We start from the raw sequence: 17,661 nt of genomic DNA on the forward strand, positions 1-17,661 counted from the left end.
CTAGACGCACAGCATGCAGCACTTTCTAATAACACTGCATGTTACACACAAACGTGTGCACTGTGAATTTCGCACAGACTTAGTATTGCTGTGCGTTAGTCTGCGTTGAATCATTTTCTAACGTGCGACTTTAGCGTCGCACTGTGAAAGAGGCCTAATACTGTGCACATTTCCACCTGATTGGGAATTTTTACAGTTTCCGTAAAGGTTGATATTGTGCACATTTTCACATAATTGTGTGTTAGTGCTGTTAAAATAAAAAGTTAAGATTGTGTACATTTGTACATAATTGTGCCAAACTGCTAATGTAAAAATGTATATTGTGCCCATTTCCACCTAATTTTGCATCCTACATTTCATATTTTTATTAAAAAATCCAGTGGCATATTTCACCACAGATTTGCAAAGCTTCGCAAGTATAGGGTAGTTGCCCAAATCTGTTTTCAGTCACTATTAACCACCCTGGCGTTCTATTTTTTTGCGGCGTTTGGCCGTGGGTGGGTTTTTTTAACCTATTTTTTTTTATCATGTAGGTAGCCTAGCGCTAGCTACATGATAGCCCCCTCCCTGCGCCATCCTGCCCCCCCCCCCCTCGGATCGCCACCGGCGATCATACCCAACGGGATTTCCCATCTCTTTGAACGGGATTTCCTGTTAGGGCTTCCCTCGTCGCCATGGCGATAATCGAAATAACGTCATCGACGTCATGACATCAGGGGGAGTCCAACCCATAGCGCAGCCTGGCGGTGATTGGCCAGGCTGCGCTGAGGGTTTGGGGGGGCCCTCTTTCGCGGCGCGTAGCGGCGGATTGGCGGCGAGCGGCGGTGATCGAATTAAACACGCAGCTAGCAAAGTGCTAGCTGCGTGTTTAATAAATAATTGTAAAAAAGACCCACCAGGGGCTGAGATATCCATCGCGTTCGTCCATACCGCTAAGGTGGTTAAAAGGGTAAATACTATAATAATGTTGAGAACTGTACTGGTATATATAGAATATTTAAAAATTACATTTCCTTGTCTTGAACTCATGATGATTAAAACAAAAATGTATATGTTTTGGGTTTTTTTCAGATCAGGTTCAGACAGTAGACGGCAAAATGGAAGGGAAAGAATAACTGGAGCTAGTGATAAAGCGACACCAACAATGGAATCCAATAAGGAGACACGATACTGTGCTGTGTGTAGCGACTATGCATCTGGGTATCACTATGGAGTATGGTCTTGTGAAGGCTGTAAGGCGTTCTTCAAAAGGAGTATACAAGGTATAGTATAAATAAAATATGCTGTGAAAGTCTTGATGTAATTTCCTATGCAGACACGCACATTCTTATATACGTATGTGTATTTATGCTGGGGAAAACTTTGATGATAAGACTTAACCAACACTTGCTCAGGCTGATTAACCTAAATCTGAACTACTAATTAAAAAAACAGGGTAAACCCTACAGATCCATACTTTCTCTTTGACAGACTACAACATTTTTTTTTTAGTGGACAATATGGGGATTTCACTTATAGCACCCTGGGGAGTCAATCCAATCAGAGCCAGGTATACAGCCCTGTAGCTGGGTGAGGCATTTGCTTAAAACTCCAGGACGAAAAAGTGAGAGACAGAGGAGCTCTCTGTGCTTATAAGTTTGTCTAGTGAGGAACAGAACACGCCTCTTCTTTGATCACAGCTTACAGTGCCAACAGACAATGTGCAGTAGTAGTGTATATTTAAGGTTCATACACACCTACCAACTATCCTTCCAACTATCTGCCAAACTAGTCTGTTAAGCCCCATTCACACACTCAACAGCGGCCTTTTATGCAGCACAATTGTCAAACAGCTTTTCTTGTGAAACAAGTTGAAACAACTAAAAAAAACGTATTTTGCTATTGTTCAAAAAGCTGATAAGACTGATAAGAAGTCAATCCAACAGTTGGATTGACTTCTTATCAGTCTTATCAGCTGTTTGAACAATAGCAAAATACTTGTTTTAGTTGTTTCAACTTATTTCACAACAAAAGTTGTATGGGGCTTAACAGCCAAGTTTGGTAGATAGTTGGACAGATAGTTGATAGGTGTGTTAGGTGAACAGTTCGGAAGATGTGGCAATTATCCTAGATTCCTGTAGTGAACCTCTTTCTTGAGCGGTGGTGGCTGGCTGGGTTATGGAATCAGCTTATGAGCACAATCAGGATGGAGTGGCTGACAGTGCCTCCAGTCTACTATACTACCTATACTGGGAGCAACAATATTAGCTACCAATACTGGGGCATCTATACCAGCTCAGCAAATTGAAAAGGAGACCGGGTCTCTACCTGGATTTGTGCAATTATAGCAAATAATTTATTGTAACATAGCAGCTAGAAACACAACGTTTCGGCCGGAGGCCTTTGTCAAGTGTTACCAAATACATTCAGTGCTCACATATATAAGACACACATAATAAAAAAACACGCCCCAAAATAGGGCGGGCACAAACTTAATGCAAAACAGTTTCAAGAGAGCAGCCAATTTAAAGAGACAGTCCATTCAGTACTGCACATACAGTTACTACAAAAAACATCTTAAATTAAAGTCCTCATTGAGTCCATTCGGAGTTAGTGTACTTAGCTTATCGATCCATCTGCTCTCACGTCTTAATAGAGCTGTTTGTTCGTTCACACCTGTATTGGTCAGCACTTTCTCCAATACGCACCATCGCAAGTCACTTACTCTGTGGCCGCACTCAAAGAAGTGCTTACCTACAGGGGAATCAATTTTTTTATTATAATTAGGATCGTTATGGTGTTTTTCATATAGCCTAATGTCACTGCGATGTTCATTATATACCAGCTACCTATACTGGGGCAACTATACTACCTATACTGGGGCAACTATACTACCTAAACTGGGGGCAACTATACAAGCTATCTACAGTATACTAGGGCAACTGTACCACCTATACTGGGGCAACTATACTAACTACCTATACTGGGGCAACTATACTACCTACATTGGGGGCAACTATACAAGGTACCTACAGTATACTGGGGCAACTGTACCAGCTATATTGGAGCAACTATACTAACTACCTATACTGGGGCAACTAAACTACCTATACTGAAAGCAACTATATTAGCTACCTATACTGGGGCAACTATGCTAGCTACCTATACTGGGGCAACTATACTACCTATACTGAAGCAACTATACTACCTATATTGGGGGCAACTATACTACCTATACTGGGGGCATCTATACTAGCTAACTAAACTGGGGAAACTATACTAGCTACTTATACTGGGGCAACTACAGTATACTACCTACACTAGGGCAACTATACTAGCTACCCATACTGGGGCAACTATACTACCTATACTGGGGCATCTATACTAGCTACCTGTACTGGGGCAACTATACTACCTATACTGGGGGCAACTATACTAGCTACCTACACTGGGGCAACTATACTACCTATACTGGGGGCAACTATACTAGCTATCTATATTGGGGCAACTATACTACCTATGCTAGGGGCAACTATACTGGCAACCTATACAGGAGGCAACAATATTGGGTAAATATACTAGGGGCAACTATACCTGGCTACCTACCTACCTATACTGAGAGTGAAAATTGTCTGGTGCTGTGCGATCACTCCAAATTGGGGGAGGGGACAGGCCTGATGATGTGTGAGGAGCAGCCCTGCCCTTTTGGACACAAGCAGGTTGGAGAATGGTAATAGTAGGTTTGTGTATGTAACCTACTTTCTACATAGAATCTGTGCCCAAGAGCCTTAAGAGGTTAATGTGGCTTGCAGCTGTTTTCAAATTATCTTTGCATATGTTTTGTTTTTCTATAACAAAGACACACTTCCACCTTGCGTTACAAAGAACATTGATTCATTCACATTAGTCACTTTTTAGGCCTTTGCTGCACAAGCAGGAAGAATCACTTGAGGTCAAGCGGTTTAACTCCTCAAATGCATTTGGTTTAAATTAGAAACGTGTCAGTATGAGTTAAATCTCACTTAGTCTAATTTGCATAGCTGTGGCCTAACTCTTGATTTTTTTGGAGTAAAGCTGGCTAAACACAGGTTGTATATTATGTCCTAACATGCCTAGCCGATCAACCACTAATTAGTCAGCATTCAATTGGACATTTACTGATACCTACCATACATGGCAAGCTCAAGTTAGATAGATTTCTGCAGAAATTATAGTTACATAGTTACTTCAGTTGAAAAAAGACCAACCAGGAGAAAAAAATAAACAAATAAATTAATACATAAGTACACATTTGGTACATTTATGTTGTACACACTCACATTTTGCAGTTGAAAAAACCATGACAAGGCTTGGCCCAATTAACCCATTTAAGGGAAAAAAATCCTTCTTGAGGTAGCAGTCAGATCTGGAGATCAAATCTTATGGGAATTAACTTGTAATTATAGCTATGTATGCCATTCAATGCAAGGAAAGCATCCAAGCCTCCTTTAAAGAGGAACTCTAGTGAAAATAATGTAATTAAAAAAAGTGCTTCATTTTTACAATAATTATGTATAAATGATTTAGTCAGTGTTTGCCCATTGTAAAATCTTTAGTCTCCCCGATTTACATTCTGACATTTATTTCATGGTGACATTTTTACTGTGGGCAGGTTATATAGCTGCTCCTAGCTGGTTTGGCTGTTGGAGACAGCTGTAAACAGCTATTTCCTGTCTGTAAACCTTGTTACATTGTGGCAAACTGTCAAAAGTACCTCGGTCCTCTGATTTTGTGCTGAAACCCCTCCCACAAGAAGCTCTGTCATACAGTACCCCCTGATGGTCTGTTTGTGAAAAGCAATAGATTTCTCATGTAAAAGGGGGTATCAGCTACTGATTGGGATAAAGTTAAATTCTTGGTTGGAGTTTCTCTTTAAATGCAGATATAGAATTTGCCATAACTAACTTTCTGAGGTAAAATATTTCAATCTAATTAATCGAGCTTCAATTGAACTTCAAGTGCTGTAGTGTTCAAAGCAGTGCAAAGCTATTGACTCACCACCACTCCATTCTTGGAGATGACCCCTCACGCAGAGAGATTTTCAGAGATGTCCAATCAGACTTTCAATCTATATACAACATAAAAGAAAATCAAATTGACCTTAGGGCCCTTTTCCACCGCACAGCTAAATCACAAAACCGCAAATCGCTGGTGATTTTTAAATCGCTAGGGTTGCTATTTTATCATAGAAATCATGAGAAGTATTTTCCATGATAGTGATTCGATTTGTAAATCGCAAATCACAATCGCTTTCTGGAGCAATTTTAAGAGGGATAATGCAATGCAAATGAAAAATCACAATCGCATAACAAAATTAATGAAAAATTGCAATCACTGGCGTTTGTGATTTGCGATTGTTAGTGGAAAAGGGCAATTGATACAATATATAGAAGCAATGGATTACTGACAGATTCAATCAAAGTGATTACAACTGCAAAAAATTGATCAAAAATATTGATGAATGTGTGGCCAGCTTTAGCCATGTATAGCATATGAAGAGTTTGCATATGCTTACGGTAAGGCTTTCAACAAAGTTAGTATTGAGTCGTATAAGGTTCCCTCTGCCAAATCAATTAAATCTGGTCTGTGTCGGAAACAACAATTAAATCCTTTTGGACACTTAAGGGGAGGCAAGCATTTGTAACAGTGTGATACAATTAGGCTAGTACAAGTTGTACATTGTAATGAGTTGGCATAACATGAGTTCCTCATTTATCTAGTTTGCTATAAAAAAAAAGTCTTTTAATCCTTTCTGGGGGAGATTTTGCAAAGAAAGTCATTTTCTTTCTGTAACATTTTATTTTCCTTTTTTACTTTCAAGATCCATGCAAGAAGTCCTCCTCCACAGCTTTAATCTTTTACTGCTTTGTCTATTAAAAATGGAAACCTGCCGTTAAACCTGATTACACATCATATGTGTAATCGTCTTTCTTCAAGCTGCTAACTGTAAAAGCAGATGACTTGTTCTCATTGTTTTACTAACATTTTGCTCTAGCAGGTACTTAGAGAAGGAAAATTATACAATACACTACTTCTCACTAAGGACAAAAATACAGTTCTCTAAGTAAATGCACTGTATATAAGGGCCTGTTTTCTCTGCATGTGTTTTTGTTCTTTGGGTGGGTTTTTTTTAGAGACATCAAAAAAAGGATATGGGGATGCAAGCTCTTCAATGCACATCTGTACTCTTATATCAGCTCATATGTTCACATACACAATCAGTCAGCGAAGCAGGGAATTTGGGCACATAGCGCAACTGGTAACTTGGATGCTGCTATAGATAGCAATTTCATTTTGCAGTGGTGCCAACTGTATAATTTAGACACTGGAGGTGACAGCTGAATTGTGGCTATCTTTGGAGGTGAGCAAGCGGCAGTGCATAGAATTCTGCTATTATGTAACTGAACTCCAAATAGCAGCAGAGAAAACAGCAGGGTGGTGCACTGTGTTGGTACTATGTAGCCGAACTCCAGATAGTGGCAAAGGTCTGTAAGGGTACCAGTAGTTTGGCTACTATGAAGATATTGGCAGAGGGGGTCAGTAACCACTGCACGGAGTTCACCCACCATGTAGCTGAACTCCAGATATCAGCAACCGCAGTAGTATGTAACTGGGCAACGGGGGCTCGGCTGTTATGCAGCCAAAGCCCACCTCGGCTATAGCTTAGTATTAGGAGAAGGAAAGGGGAGGAGGGGGGGTAGTGTTATTCATAGGTAGAAGAGGGTTAGTGTTTGAGGTAGAATAGGGGAGGCAATGGTAAAATATCAGTAAAATTATCGATATTCTATCAGCCATACCCAGCACCCAAATTAGTTCCTGATTCCAATAAATATATTGTTTGTATCAAACTTAAATAAATTCCACTGCAGGTGATAGCAAGTTCATATGCTGACTAATATGGATACGTTTTGTGCACAAAGGGAGTATATCTCTTTGAGGATTTGGATGATATTATGTTAATTTTCGAGTGCATGTATTTTGACAATGGCAAGGACATTTTTATTATAATGTAAACTGTGCAATGCTGATGCCACTAGTGTGATCCAATCTTTGGCAAAGCTTTTGCACTGCTTTCACAATTTTCAATGCATTTGTGTTTCTATCCTGTTCACTACAACTGAAAGGGAATTTGCAAGCGTACCTAAAAATGTCCACGCTTTTCCTGTGCATTTTGCTATTAACAGTGGGAACAGTCAAACAAGTTGCATTTATTGCTTTCTTCTACATGGCTATCAATGGTATTTAGTAGTTTATCCACTCAATATACAGTGAATGCCCTTTTTCGGTTAATTAACCCATTCGCGTTCCGTCATTTTCTCTTGAGAAATGTTCACCTCCCATTCATTAGCCTATAACTTCATCACTACTTATCACAATGAACTGATCTATATCTTGTTTTTTCCGCCACCAATTAGGCTTTCTTTGGGGGGGTACATTTTGCTAAGAGCCACTTTACTGTAAATGCATTTTAACAGGAAGAATAAGAAAAAAACGGAAAAAATGCATTATTTCTCAGTTTTCAGCCATTATAGTTTTAAAATAATACATGCCTCCATAATTAAAACTCACGTATTGTATTTGCCCATAAGTCCCGGTTATTACACCGTTAAAATTATGTCCCTATCACAATGTATGGCGACAATATTTTATTTGGAAATAAAGGTGCATTTTTTCCATTTTGCATCCATCACTATTTACAGGTTTAAAATAAAAAAAATATAGAAATATTTCATCTTTACATTGATATTTAAAAAGTTTAGACCCTTAGGTAAATATTTACATGTTTGGTTTTTTTTATTTACATGTTTTTTTTTATATTAAACATTTTATTTGGATAGTTTTGGGAAGGTGGGAGGTAAACAATAGGTTTATAATGTAAATGTGTGTTGATTTTCATTTTTTTTTTTACTTTTAGTTGTAGTATTACTTTTTGGCCACAAGATGGCTGCCATGAGTTTGTTTACATGACGTCACTCTAAGCGTAACACACGCTTAGAGCGACGCATGGGGGAGGTAACAGCCAGAAAAGGCGCAGCTTCCGAGAGAAGCTGTCGCTTTTTCAGCGGGGGAGAGGAATCAGTGATTGGGCACCATAGCCCGATTCACTGATTGCCTGGCTAACGAACCGCGGGCCGGGAGCACGCGTGCACGTGTGCGATCGGCCGCGGGAGCGCGCATGGTTCCTGGACGTAGTTTCTACGTCCAGGAACCAAAATAGGTTAACCTGAAATTTCCAACTTAATTGAAAAATAATATTTATGTTAAAGCGAAAACCAAAGACATTGGTGTTTGTCATCTTTGTTGGTCTGTATAGTGATAAGCAAAAAAATGTAAAAGAGCTCATTAACTTCACCTCGTCAAGATAGATGAGAGGGACCAATTTCTTGATTTTGGCTGATGAGTGGTGGACCAAGGAAACAGGCCTGGAAAGACACAAACGAAAAAAAACACCTGGAGCCAATAGTATAATATGTCTATACACCAAGATAAATATGGGTAAAATAAATGCACACATTTTGGGTTGCAGGAAATGCAACCAACTATATGCAATACATTTGAAAAAGTTGCGTGTTAATTTAGGTGCAACGTTAAATAATGATATTACTAACAATATCAGTAAATAACAATTTAGGCGCAACATTAAATAGCAAAAAACGGTAAATAACAATTTAATTGCGGTATTACATTATCTGTAAATTTACCGATAATGTTGAACCTAACAATAACCATAACCTCTCCCTACTCTCACACAGAACCCTCCCCTGTTGGTGCCTAATCCTAAGTCCCCCTGGTGGTGCCAAACCCTAAGACCCTCCTAGTGGTGCCTAACCTTAACACCCCCTGATTTCTGCTAACAATAATACGATAAATTTCAATTTAATTGCAGTTGCCTGCTAAATAGCATAACGGCTTTCTATATTATTTGGATGCAACTTTTTTTAACTGCTCCTAACTATATGGCTTACAGAGGATAGGGATAAGGGCTACTCAAAACATATAACCTTCAAGAAGAGGTGTGATAAGTATAAACGTAAAACAGTGAAAGTGCCCTAATGGTATAAAACAATTAAGACAACATAAAAAGGAAAGGCAGTCTATATAGGTATGAACAGCGCTGAGAGTAGTAGTTGGATAATATAAGCTTTAATAGATTGTTATGGTCTGTATATATTCAGGATAGATTTCAAAGCACAAGGTCAAATGTTAAAAATACAAAATTTGAAATCTGTAAAAAGTCTCACAGCATATAGCTAGAGTGCATATATTGCATACACGTACCCTGTATGTGTTTAGGATTAATATTCAATCAAAAAAATCCCTATTCAAAGGTACAAAAAATATATAAAATCGCATAGCATGTAATTCAAATCCATATATTGCATACAGTTGTGTTATAAATGAAGTCTATATAGGTATGAACAACTCTGAGAGTAGTAGTTGGATAATATAAGCTTTAATAGATTGTTATGGCTTGTGTATATTCAGGATAGATTTCAAGGCACAAGGTCAAATGCTAAAAATACAGAATTTAAAATCTATAAAAAGTTGCACCGCATATAGCTAGAGTGCGTATAATGCATACACATACCCTGCGTATGTTTAGGATTAATATTCAATCAAAAAAAGATCACTATTCAAAAGTTCAAAATATTTAAAATCGCATAGTACGTAATTCAAATGCATATATTGTATACAGCTAACTGGGTTGTTATAAAAGTTGTAAAAGTTCACACCGCATTGGGAGTATTCACCATAAATTCTGTGACAAAGAATGCAATATTCAGTCTGCATTCAACAATCAACCCCCATTCACTCCTGAGCCACCCGATGCTGTTTATGCACAAAAATGTGCTAAGAAAAAAAAAAAAAAAAAAAAAAAAAAATTGGTCAGATAATTCTAGGACCAAAATGTCCGAAAGCAGGGGGGGGGGGGGGGGGGGAGGGGGGAATGATAAATGATGGATATTCTAGCAGTAGAGACTGAGCTTAGAGTACTTCTCGTGGTTGCGCTTCAATTGCACTTGCGGAATTCCGCCGGATGTAGATAATGGTGGATCACAAACTTGATGAACGGATCTTTTCCCCGATCAGCGGGGGTACTCACGCTCCTGCAGCTATCCAGGTGTACAGCGGTTGGTGTCGTCCTGTGCGGGGCTCCGAATGTCCTTGTCCGCAATCCAGGTGCGTATCTTCCGCTGGTTGCAGCGCTCCAGTTCCAGTGTAAGTGCTCCCTGACAGCGTGAGAGCTGTGCAGTGTGACAAGAGTCCTTCCGGATCTGCCTAGACGCCGGTGGTATGCTTCCGGGTATGGATGGTGACGTCACCCTTCTAGCGTGTTCGCAAGTGTTGGGTCTTCTGGTCTGCAGTACCTGATGGCCCTGCTCACACGCTATATCCCTCCAGCTGATGCGTTTCTGCGGTCCCGGCCGCCTTTATCAAAGCTTAATGGAAGTATACCAGTGTCTCAGCAAATCCTGGATATATTGTCTTTTCTGGTCACATGTCTGGTCACATGTCTTTCCCATAATGCACTCCAGTCTTAAAGAGACAGTAGTCCTTTCTCTTCCTCAATCCCTTTGTATTAGTTACATAGTTCTTTGTTTATGGAGGTAACTTAAACACCACTCAAAACGTGATTTTGACACCATGCATAGGGGCATAAGGCCAGGTTATCACACATGTTGTAAGTTCAATTCCCCCCCCCCCCCCGCTTGTACTTTGTCCCATCTTCGGTTTATATATTACACATGCTGATTTATGCATGTGTCCCTACCAACTCCAAGTGTTAGTGAGGAGGGTAGGAAGGAGGGGGAGGTGGGTGGGAGCGGGGGAAAGGAGTGTGGAGCAGTGGGGGAAAGGGGGGGGAGAGAGAGATTGGGGAGTGGTATGGGAATGGATTGATCGGGGGGGTGGGGTACCAGGTGTGGGTGGCACCACAGAAGAGGAGGCGTGTATATAGAATGGAGGGCCCCGGGGTAGGGAGAGTGCCAGATGTAGGTGGCGCCCCCGATGGAGGGAAATCCTGGTGTTATACCTAGGCATCGGATGGATCAGTGCATCGGTGGCTCCACCCCACTCATACTCACAGGAACCCAAACAACTCAAACTCCATGTTCAGTCCCTTTGGTGCCATGGAGTCTAGTTCAAAAATCCAGTATCCTTCCCTACAGGACATTTTTGAGATGTAATCGCCCCCCCTACTGTCCTTGGTCACAATTTCTAACCCCATAAATTTTGTATCCAGGACACTGCACTTGTGATGCCTTTTGTAGTGCTTAGAGAGTGGGTGGCCGTTCCAACCCTTTTCAATATTACAGAGATGTTCATTAACCCTCTCTCTGAGGCACCTCTTCGTCCTCCCTACATATATCTTATCACAGGGGCAAATGATGCTGTAGATTACCCCTTTTGTGTCACATGTTATAAGGTCTCTAATTTTATACTCCGTTTTGCCTGAGTTGATTGTGGTGATCTTACTGTATCCTCTTGTCCTTCGGCAGCATTTGCATCTCCCACAGCGTACAAACCCACCGTTCTTTGTTTTTCTATTCTCTTCTCTTTTGCTATTGGCTGCTGTGGCAATCTTGAGTCCAATTGTGCCTGGTTTCCTGTAAATGAAAGATGGTTTCTCTGGGATAATCTCATTCAGTAGCCTGTCGCCCCTCAGGATATCCCAGTGTTTCTCAATGATTTTCCGGGTTCGTTTACTTTGTATGTTGTATTTTAAACTAATTGTCAAATTGTGCTCCTTAGTGTCCCTCCTTATTCTCTTCTTGAGTAGGTCACTCCTTCCTACTCTGTCCACAGTCTCTCTTGCTCGTCTCAGGATGTCTTCCTCATATCCTTTGTCCTTGAATCTCTGGATCATATCTCCTGCCTCTTTAGTGTACTGAAGATCTTCAGTGCAGTTCCTCTTAATTCTCATTAATTGACCCTTCGGTATGTTACTTAACCAAGGAGGAAAGTGGCAGCTCTGTGCTAATATGTATCCATTAACGTCTGTGGGTTTTGTGTAAGTCTTAGTCTTCAGCTGATTATTCTCCACAAAGATCTCTAAGTCTAAGAAGTGGATGGAGGTCTCACTCACCTCTGCTGTGAATTTTAGTCCCAGCTGATTGTGTCCAATTTCACTCAGAAACATATCTAATGAAGTGCGGTCACCTCTCCATATAAATATGATGTCATCTATAAACCTCCTCCAAAGGACCAGGTTTGCGCCCGGGCCTTCCGGTCCATATATACATTTAGACTCCCAGTTGGCCATAAATAGATTTGCGTACCCCGGCGCAAACCTGGTCCCCATAGCTGTTCCGCTGATTTGTAGGTAGTGGTCACCATCATAGTCAAATGAGTTGTGAGTGAGGACAAACCGAATGGCATCTAGTAGGAATTTCTTCTGTTCCTCTACTAGAGATGTATCTTGCCCCAGGAAATTTTCCACTGCTCTTAGTCCTTCCTCATGTTCTATGATAGTGTACAGTGAGGTGACATCTAGTGTTCCCATCAACCAATTATTTTCCCACTCGAGGTCTTCCAGGATATTAAGAACGTGCCTCGTGTCTTCTAAAAAGGCTGGAGTGCTTTTCACATACTTCTGCAGGAAATTGTCAATGTATCTTGAGAGGTTGGAGGTGTTTGAGCCAATCTCTGAGATGATCGGGCGCCCAGGTGGATTTGAGAGCCCTTTATGTATCTTGGGCAAATGATAAAAGATTGCTGTTCTGGGGTGTGGTATATTGATGAATTCGAGTTCCTTCCTATTCAGGATCCCCTTGTCATAAGCTTCTTTGGTGAGGGTCCTCAGTTCCTTCATATATTAATTCTTTGGGTCCCTTCTCAATCTTATATAGGTTCTCTCGTCATCTAGGAGTCTCTTAGCCTCCCTCATGTAGTCCTCTTGGTCCTGTATCACTATGCCCCCCCCTTTGTCTGCAGGGCGTATCGCTACATTTTTGTTCTTCTGGAGATCTTTGAGGGCCTGTGTTTCCAATGCACTGAGGTTATTTAGGCTTTTATCATTCCGTGGTCTCAATCTTTTCAGATCTCTACCCACTAGGTTCTCAAATGTCCTCATTTCTTTACTCATCTCTTCAATGGGGTAAAATTTGGACCTGTTCTTCAGGGTAGTGTGTTGGAAGGCGTCACTTTCTGTGTTCTTTCTTGTTTCTGATTTGTTCTTCATGAAAAAGGAAAGGCAGCTTACCTCTCCTGTTGTGACATAGCACATGTAGAAATCAAAGATTGATTGAGATTTTCAAGATTTTATTGCACAAAATGTTCAGATCACGCATCTTTAGGTATCTCCCACTTTATCAGGTCAATAAAAACCATCAAAAAGTGCCTAGTAATAAATATTCATAAGTATAAAACAGCACTCTCAATGTATCTACATTATTTCGTTTCAAGGGTGTTTATTAATGCAAAAACTCAAGAGCAGGAATATTTCACAGCAAAGAAAATTTCCCCACGCAGGAGGAGTAACTACAGGAACATCATTGGTAGAATCAAGAGTATGAAACATTCCAGAAACATTAGAGCATACCACATTTTTAATTTTATAGAACTAAAGGAGGGGGGAAGGGGCAGGAAAGGGGGAAATTATAAAGGCATAGAGAGGAATATGAGACCCATGGGTGCTACGCACAACATGCCAATGGGTCTCGTATAAAGGAAGAGGGAAAAGGATAGGGGTGGAAGGTTTTCCCAAGGAAATGTAAATAGGTGAACGTTTTTCCCAAAAATATGAAATTAGGATATCAGGGTCCCAGATAGTCCAGACAACGATTATAACCATACTTATGCCAGAGCTGGTTTGTTTAGAAAGAATGGAGCACATAGTTTAGGCCATTGTTATCCTGCAAATCTATCTAGTCATTCCATGTTTTAAAAAAGTTTGGTAACTTATCCTGGATTTTTGCAATAATATGCTCAGAGAGCATGGTTGAGTTGAGGTCCGAAAATACACAAGGAGATAAGATGGCAGATTTCCATCTGGAAGCAAGGTGTCGTTTCCCAAGAGCAAATGTATGTTGAAAAAATATCTACATTATTTCAAACAATTGTAGAGGTATATATAACATGATAAAAAAAACCTATTTATGTATAATAACTACTGATACATGAAAATCCAAGTTTATGAAGGTGACTAGTACAATATAATGCATGTTAATTTGTTAGGAATCTGCATACTTATATATATATATAAAATTGGATACAGCATACATATACATATACTGTACATCTATACCTTGAAGTGAACCCGAGGGAGGTGAGAGTGATATGGAGGCTGACATTTATTTCCTTTTAAACAATACCAGTTGCCTGGCAGCCCCCCTTATCTGTGTGGCTGCAGTAGTGGCTGAATCACATCAGGAATAAGCATGCAGTTTATATTGTCAAAAACACCTGATCTGCTGCATGCTTGTTCAGGGTCTATGGCTGAAAGTATTAAGGGTAGAAGATCAGCAGGATAGCCAGGCAACTAGTATTGTTTAAAAGGAAATCAATATAGAAAGCCTCCATATCACTCTCACCTCGGGTTCACTTTAACTTCATTATCAATAAAATCAGATTATAGTACATAACTGGTAAACTCTTAAACTCTCCCACTTAAACAAATTCATAATAATTGTTATTCCCTACAGGGACTTATATAGCTGTCAGTACATGAATTTACTGCTTAGCCATTAAACAATGTATGCGTGCTCACTTATGACTGAGTGACATTAAAAGCTATGCAGCAATGGCGGCTCCCTCGATTTTCTTTCAGGCATGTCACAAGACTCTACTCTTCTAAGCAGCCAGAGCACACTTGCATACATAGGACTGTTTGTGCAAGATTAGCTCACTGCAGTGCTCTTGTAGTGGCTGACTTACCCGTTTCCTCTCTTGCCTTGCATTGTTCCTTTTTATATAAACACCAGGTAACTTCTCAATCTGCCAATCCAATCAAATGCCTTACTTAAGTCCTCAGTGTTCATTGGTGGGCCAGAAAGCGTAGGAGAGACAAGGTATTTTGGGTAAAGTTCACATTCCTAACAAGCACACACACCCAAATATTGGAAATGTTTAGCTTTGTCCACTTCAGCTGGATTGGCCCATGTTTTGGTCAAATTTGTAAATGGCCCAGAGTTGATCACCAAACCTCATCTTAACTAGTGATGAGCTCAAAATTGTGTGAAAACATGTTTTGACATGCCCATAGACTTCAATGTATTTGTGTAAAATATGTTTTCTCATGCCCATAGACTTCAAAACATTAGTGCAAAACTGTGTCTTCTCATGTTCGTAGACTTCAATGCATTTGTGTGAAAATATGTTTTCGCATATCCAATTAATTTTGGGAAATTGCGTTTTCTCATGTGCATACACTTGAAAACCTTTGTATGAAAATGTTTTTTCTCATGCCCACACGTTAGTAGATTTGTAATTTTGTGTAACTTGTGGAAATGCATGAAAACAAAATTACTCATAATGAATTCCACTGCTGTTAACACCCTGAGTGCTGCCCTCCTGAGTGCTTCCCCTCAGTGTGTAAGGGAGGAGGATGAGAGGTTACTCACATCTTGGCATCCAGCAATGCAAGCTTTCTACTAGCCACTCGTCCAGCGTCCTGTCTCCATAACTACAGGTGGTACTCCTCATGTGACTCGCCATCACCTACTGGTGTGTCACATGAGAAGCAACACTGCTGTAGCGATAAGGGAATACTGGTCACATGGCTGAGTCACTGTCACTGGATGTCGACAGGTGAGTAATCATGCTCCACCTCTGCTTACTCACTGCGCAACTCACTACTGCACTTCCTCCTTCTGGTTTGAAGGAGGAAGTGTGGTAGTGAGTCACGGAACACGTCCCATAGGTCGCGTGTGAGTGGAGTGAGACACATAGAAGCCGACGGACTTCTGGGTAAGTAACCCCCTGTCTCCCATGGTCACACTTGAGGCAATCAAGCCTCATTTTAATTTAGAATTCGAGTGCATGGACAGCTCTCTTTAACTCACACCACAGATTTTCAACTATATTCAGGTCTGGGGACTGAGATGGCCATTCCAGAAAGTTGTACTTGTTCCTCTGCATGAATGCCTTAGTGGATTTTGAGCAGTGTTAGGATCGTTGTCTTGTTGAAAGATCCAGCCTTGGGGCAGCTTCAGCTTTGTCACTGATTCCTGGACATTAGTATCCAGAATCTGCTGATACTGAGTGGAATCTATGCATCCCTCAACTTTGTCAAGATTCCCAGTCCCTGCACTTGCCACACAGCCCCACAGCATGATGAAATCACAACCATATTTTATTGTAGGTAGCAGGTGTTTTTCTTGGAATGCTGTGTTGTTTTTCCTCCATGCATAACGCCCCTTTTTATGCCCAAATAAGTCCACGGCACCTTATTCTAAAATTAAGCTAACTTGTCCAAATGTGCTTTAGCATACCTCAAGTGACTCTGTTCGTGATGTGGGCTTCCTCTGCATCACTCTCGCATACAACACCTCCTTGTGTAAAGTGCGTGGAATGGTTGAACGATGCACAGTGACTCCATCTGCAGCAAGATGATGTTGTAGGTCTTTGGTGCTGGTCTGTGGGTTGACTCTGATTGTTCTCACCATTTTTTGCTTCTGTCTATCCGAGATTTTTCTTGGTCTGCCACTTCGAGCCTTAACTTGAACTGAGCCTATGGTCTTCCATTTCCTCAATATGTTCCTAACTGTGGAAACAAACAGCTGAAATCTCTGAGACAGTTTTCTGTATCCTTCCCCGAACAATCTTTGTCTTCAGGTCATTTGAGAGTTGTTTTGAGACCCCCATGTTGCTACTCTTCAGAGAAAATTAAAAGAGGAGGGAAACTTACAATTGACCCCCTTAAATACTCTTTCTCATAACTATATTCACCTGTGTTTGTAGGTCAGGGGCCACTGAGCTTACAAGCTAATTTGAGTTCCAATAATTCGTTTTGGAATCAATAAAATGACAACAGTGCCCACATTTATGCACCTGCCTAATTTTATTTAAACAATTATTGCACACTTTCTGTAAATCCAATAAACTTCATTTTACTTCTCAAATATCACTGTGTGTATCTCCTATATGATATATTTAACTGACATTTTTTAGTTTAACAACCAACGATTTATACAGAAAAATCATGCCAATTAAGAAGGTTGCCCAAACTTTCTCATCCCACTCTATCTGCTATCTATACTTGTGGAAACTATTTAATATGGGGGTGGTGCTGATAATACTGGGGGAAGGGGGCTACTTAATACTGGGGGCACAGCTGGCTACCTGTACTGTGGGGAGGCATATCTGCTTCCTATACTAAGGGCCTACCTAATACTGGGGCCACAGCTTGCTACCTATTCTGAGGGGGGCACCTGTGCTTCCTATACTAGGGGCCTACATGGGGACATCTGCTACCTATACTGGGGGGGTTAATTAACTAGTTATTGCACCATGAGCGGTATATCTATGTCCCGGAGGACATCATCTGAAGTTCCAGGGGTGTAGATATTAGTACATTGCTGCGATTGCCACTGTGCGCACTCCCGCTTGCTCCCATGCGCATTCTTGTCGCCACCAGTTAGTGAACAGATCCGTCAAAGGGAACACAGCTCCCATTCACCGATCTAGGTGCCTAATATCAAA

The 17,661-nt window shown here is 40.6% G+C and overlaps 1 protein-coding gene across 4 annotated transcripts in view; it reads left to right on the top strand.

The window, feature by feature from the left end:
• ESR1 (estrogen receptor 1) overlaps positions 1-17,661 on the top strand; it is a 290,562-nt gene that overhangs the window by 133,597 nt on the left and 139,304 nt on the right. For 3 of the 4 annotated variants that reach the window (XM_068232004.1, XM_068232006.1, XM_068232005.1), the window contains one exon: positions 1,072-1,262. In XM_068232004.1, coding sequence (XP_068088105.1) covers positions 1,072-1,262 — 191 coding nt within the window. The remainder of the gene's footprint in view (positions 1-1,071; positions 1,263-17,661) is intronic. The other variant, XM_068232007.1, reaches the window with a different exon arrangement.

This window comes from Hyperolius riggenbachi, chromosome 4 (genome assembly GCF_040937935.1).
Source record: "Hyperolius riggenbachi isolate aHypRig1 chromosome 4, aHypRig1.pri, whole genome shotgun sequence".
In the NCBI taxonomy this organism is placed as follows: Eukaryota; Metazoa; Chordata; class Amphibia; order Anura; family Hyperoliidae; genus Hyperolius; species Hyperolius riggenbachi.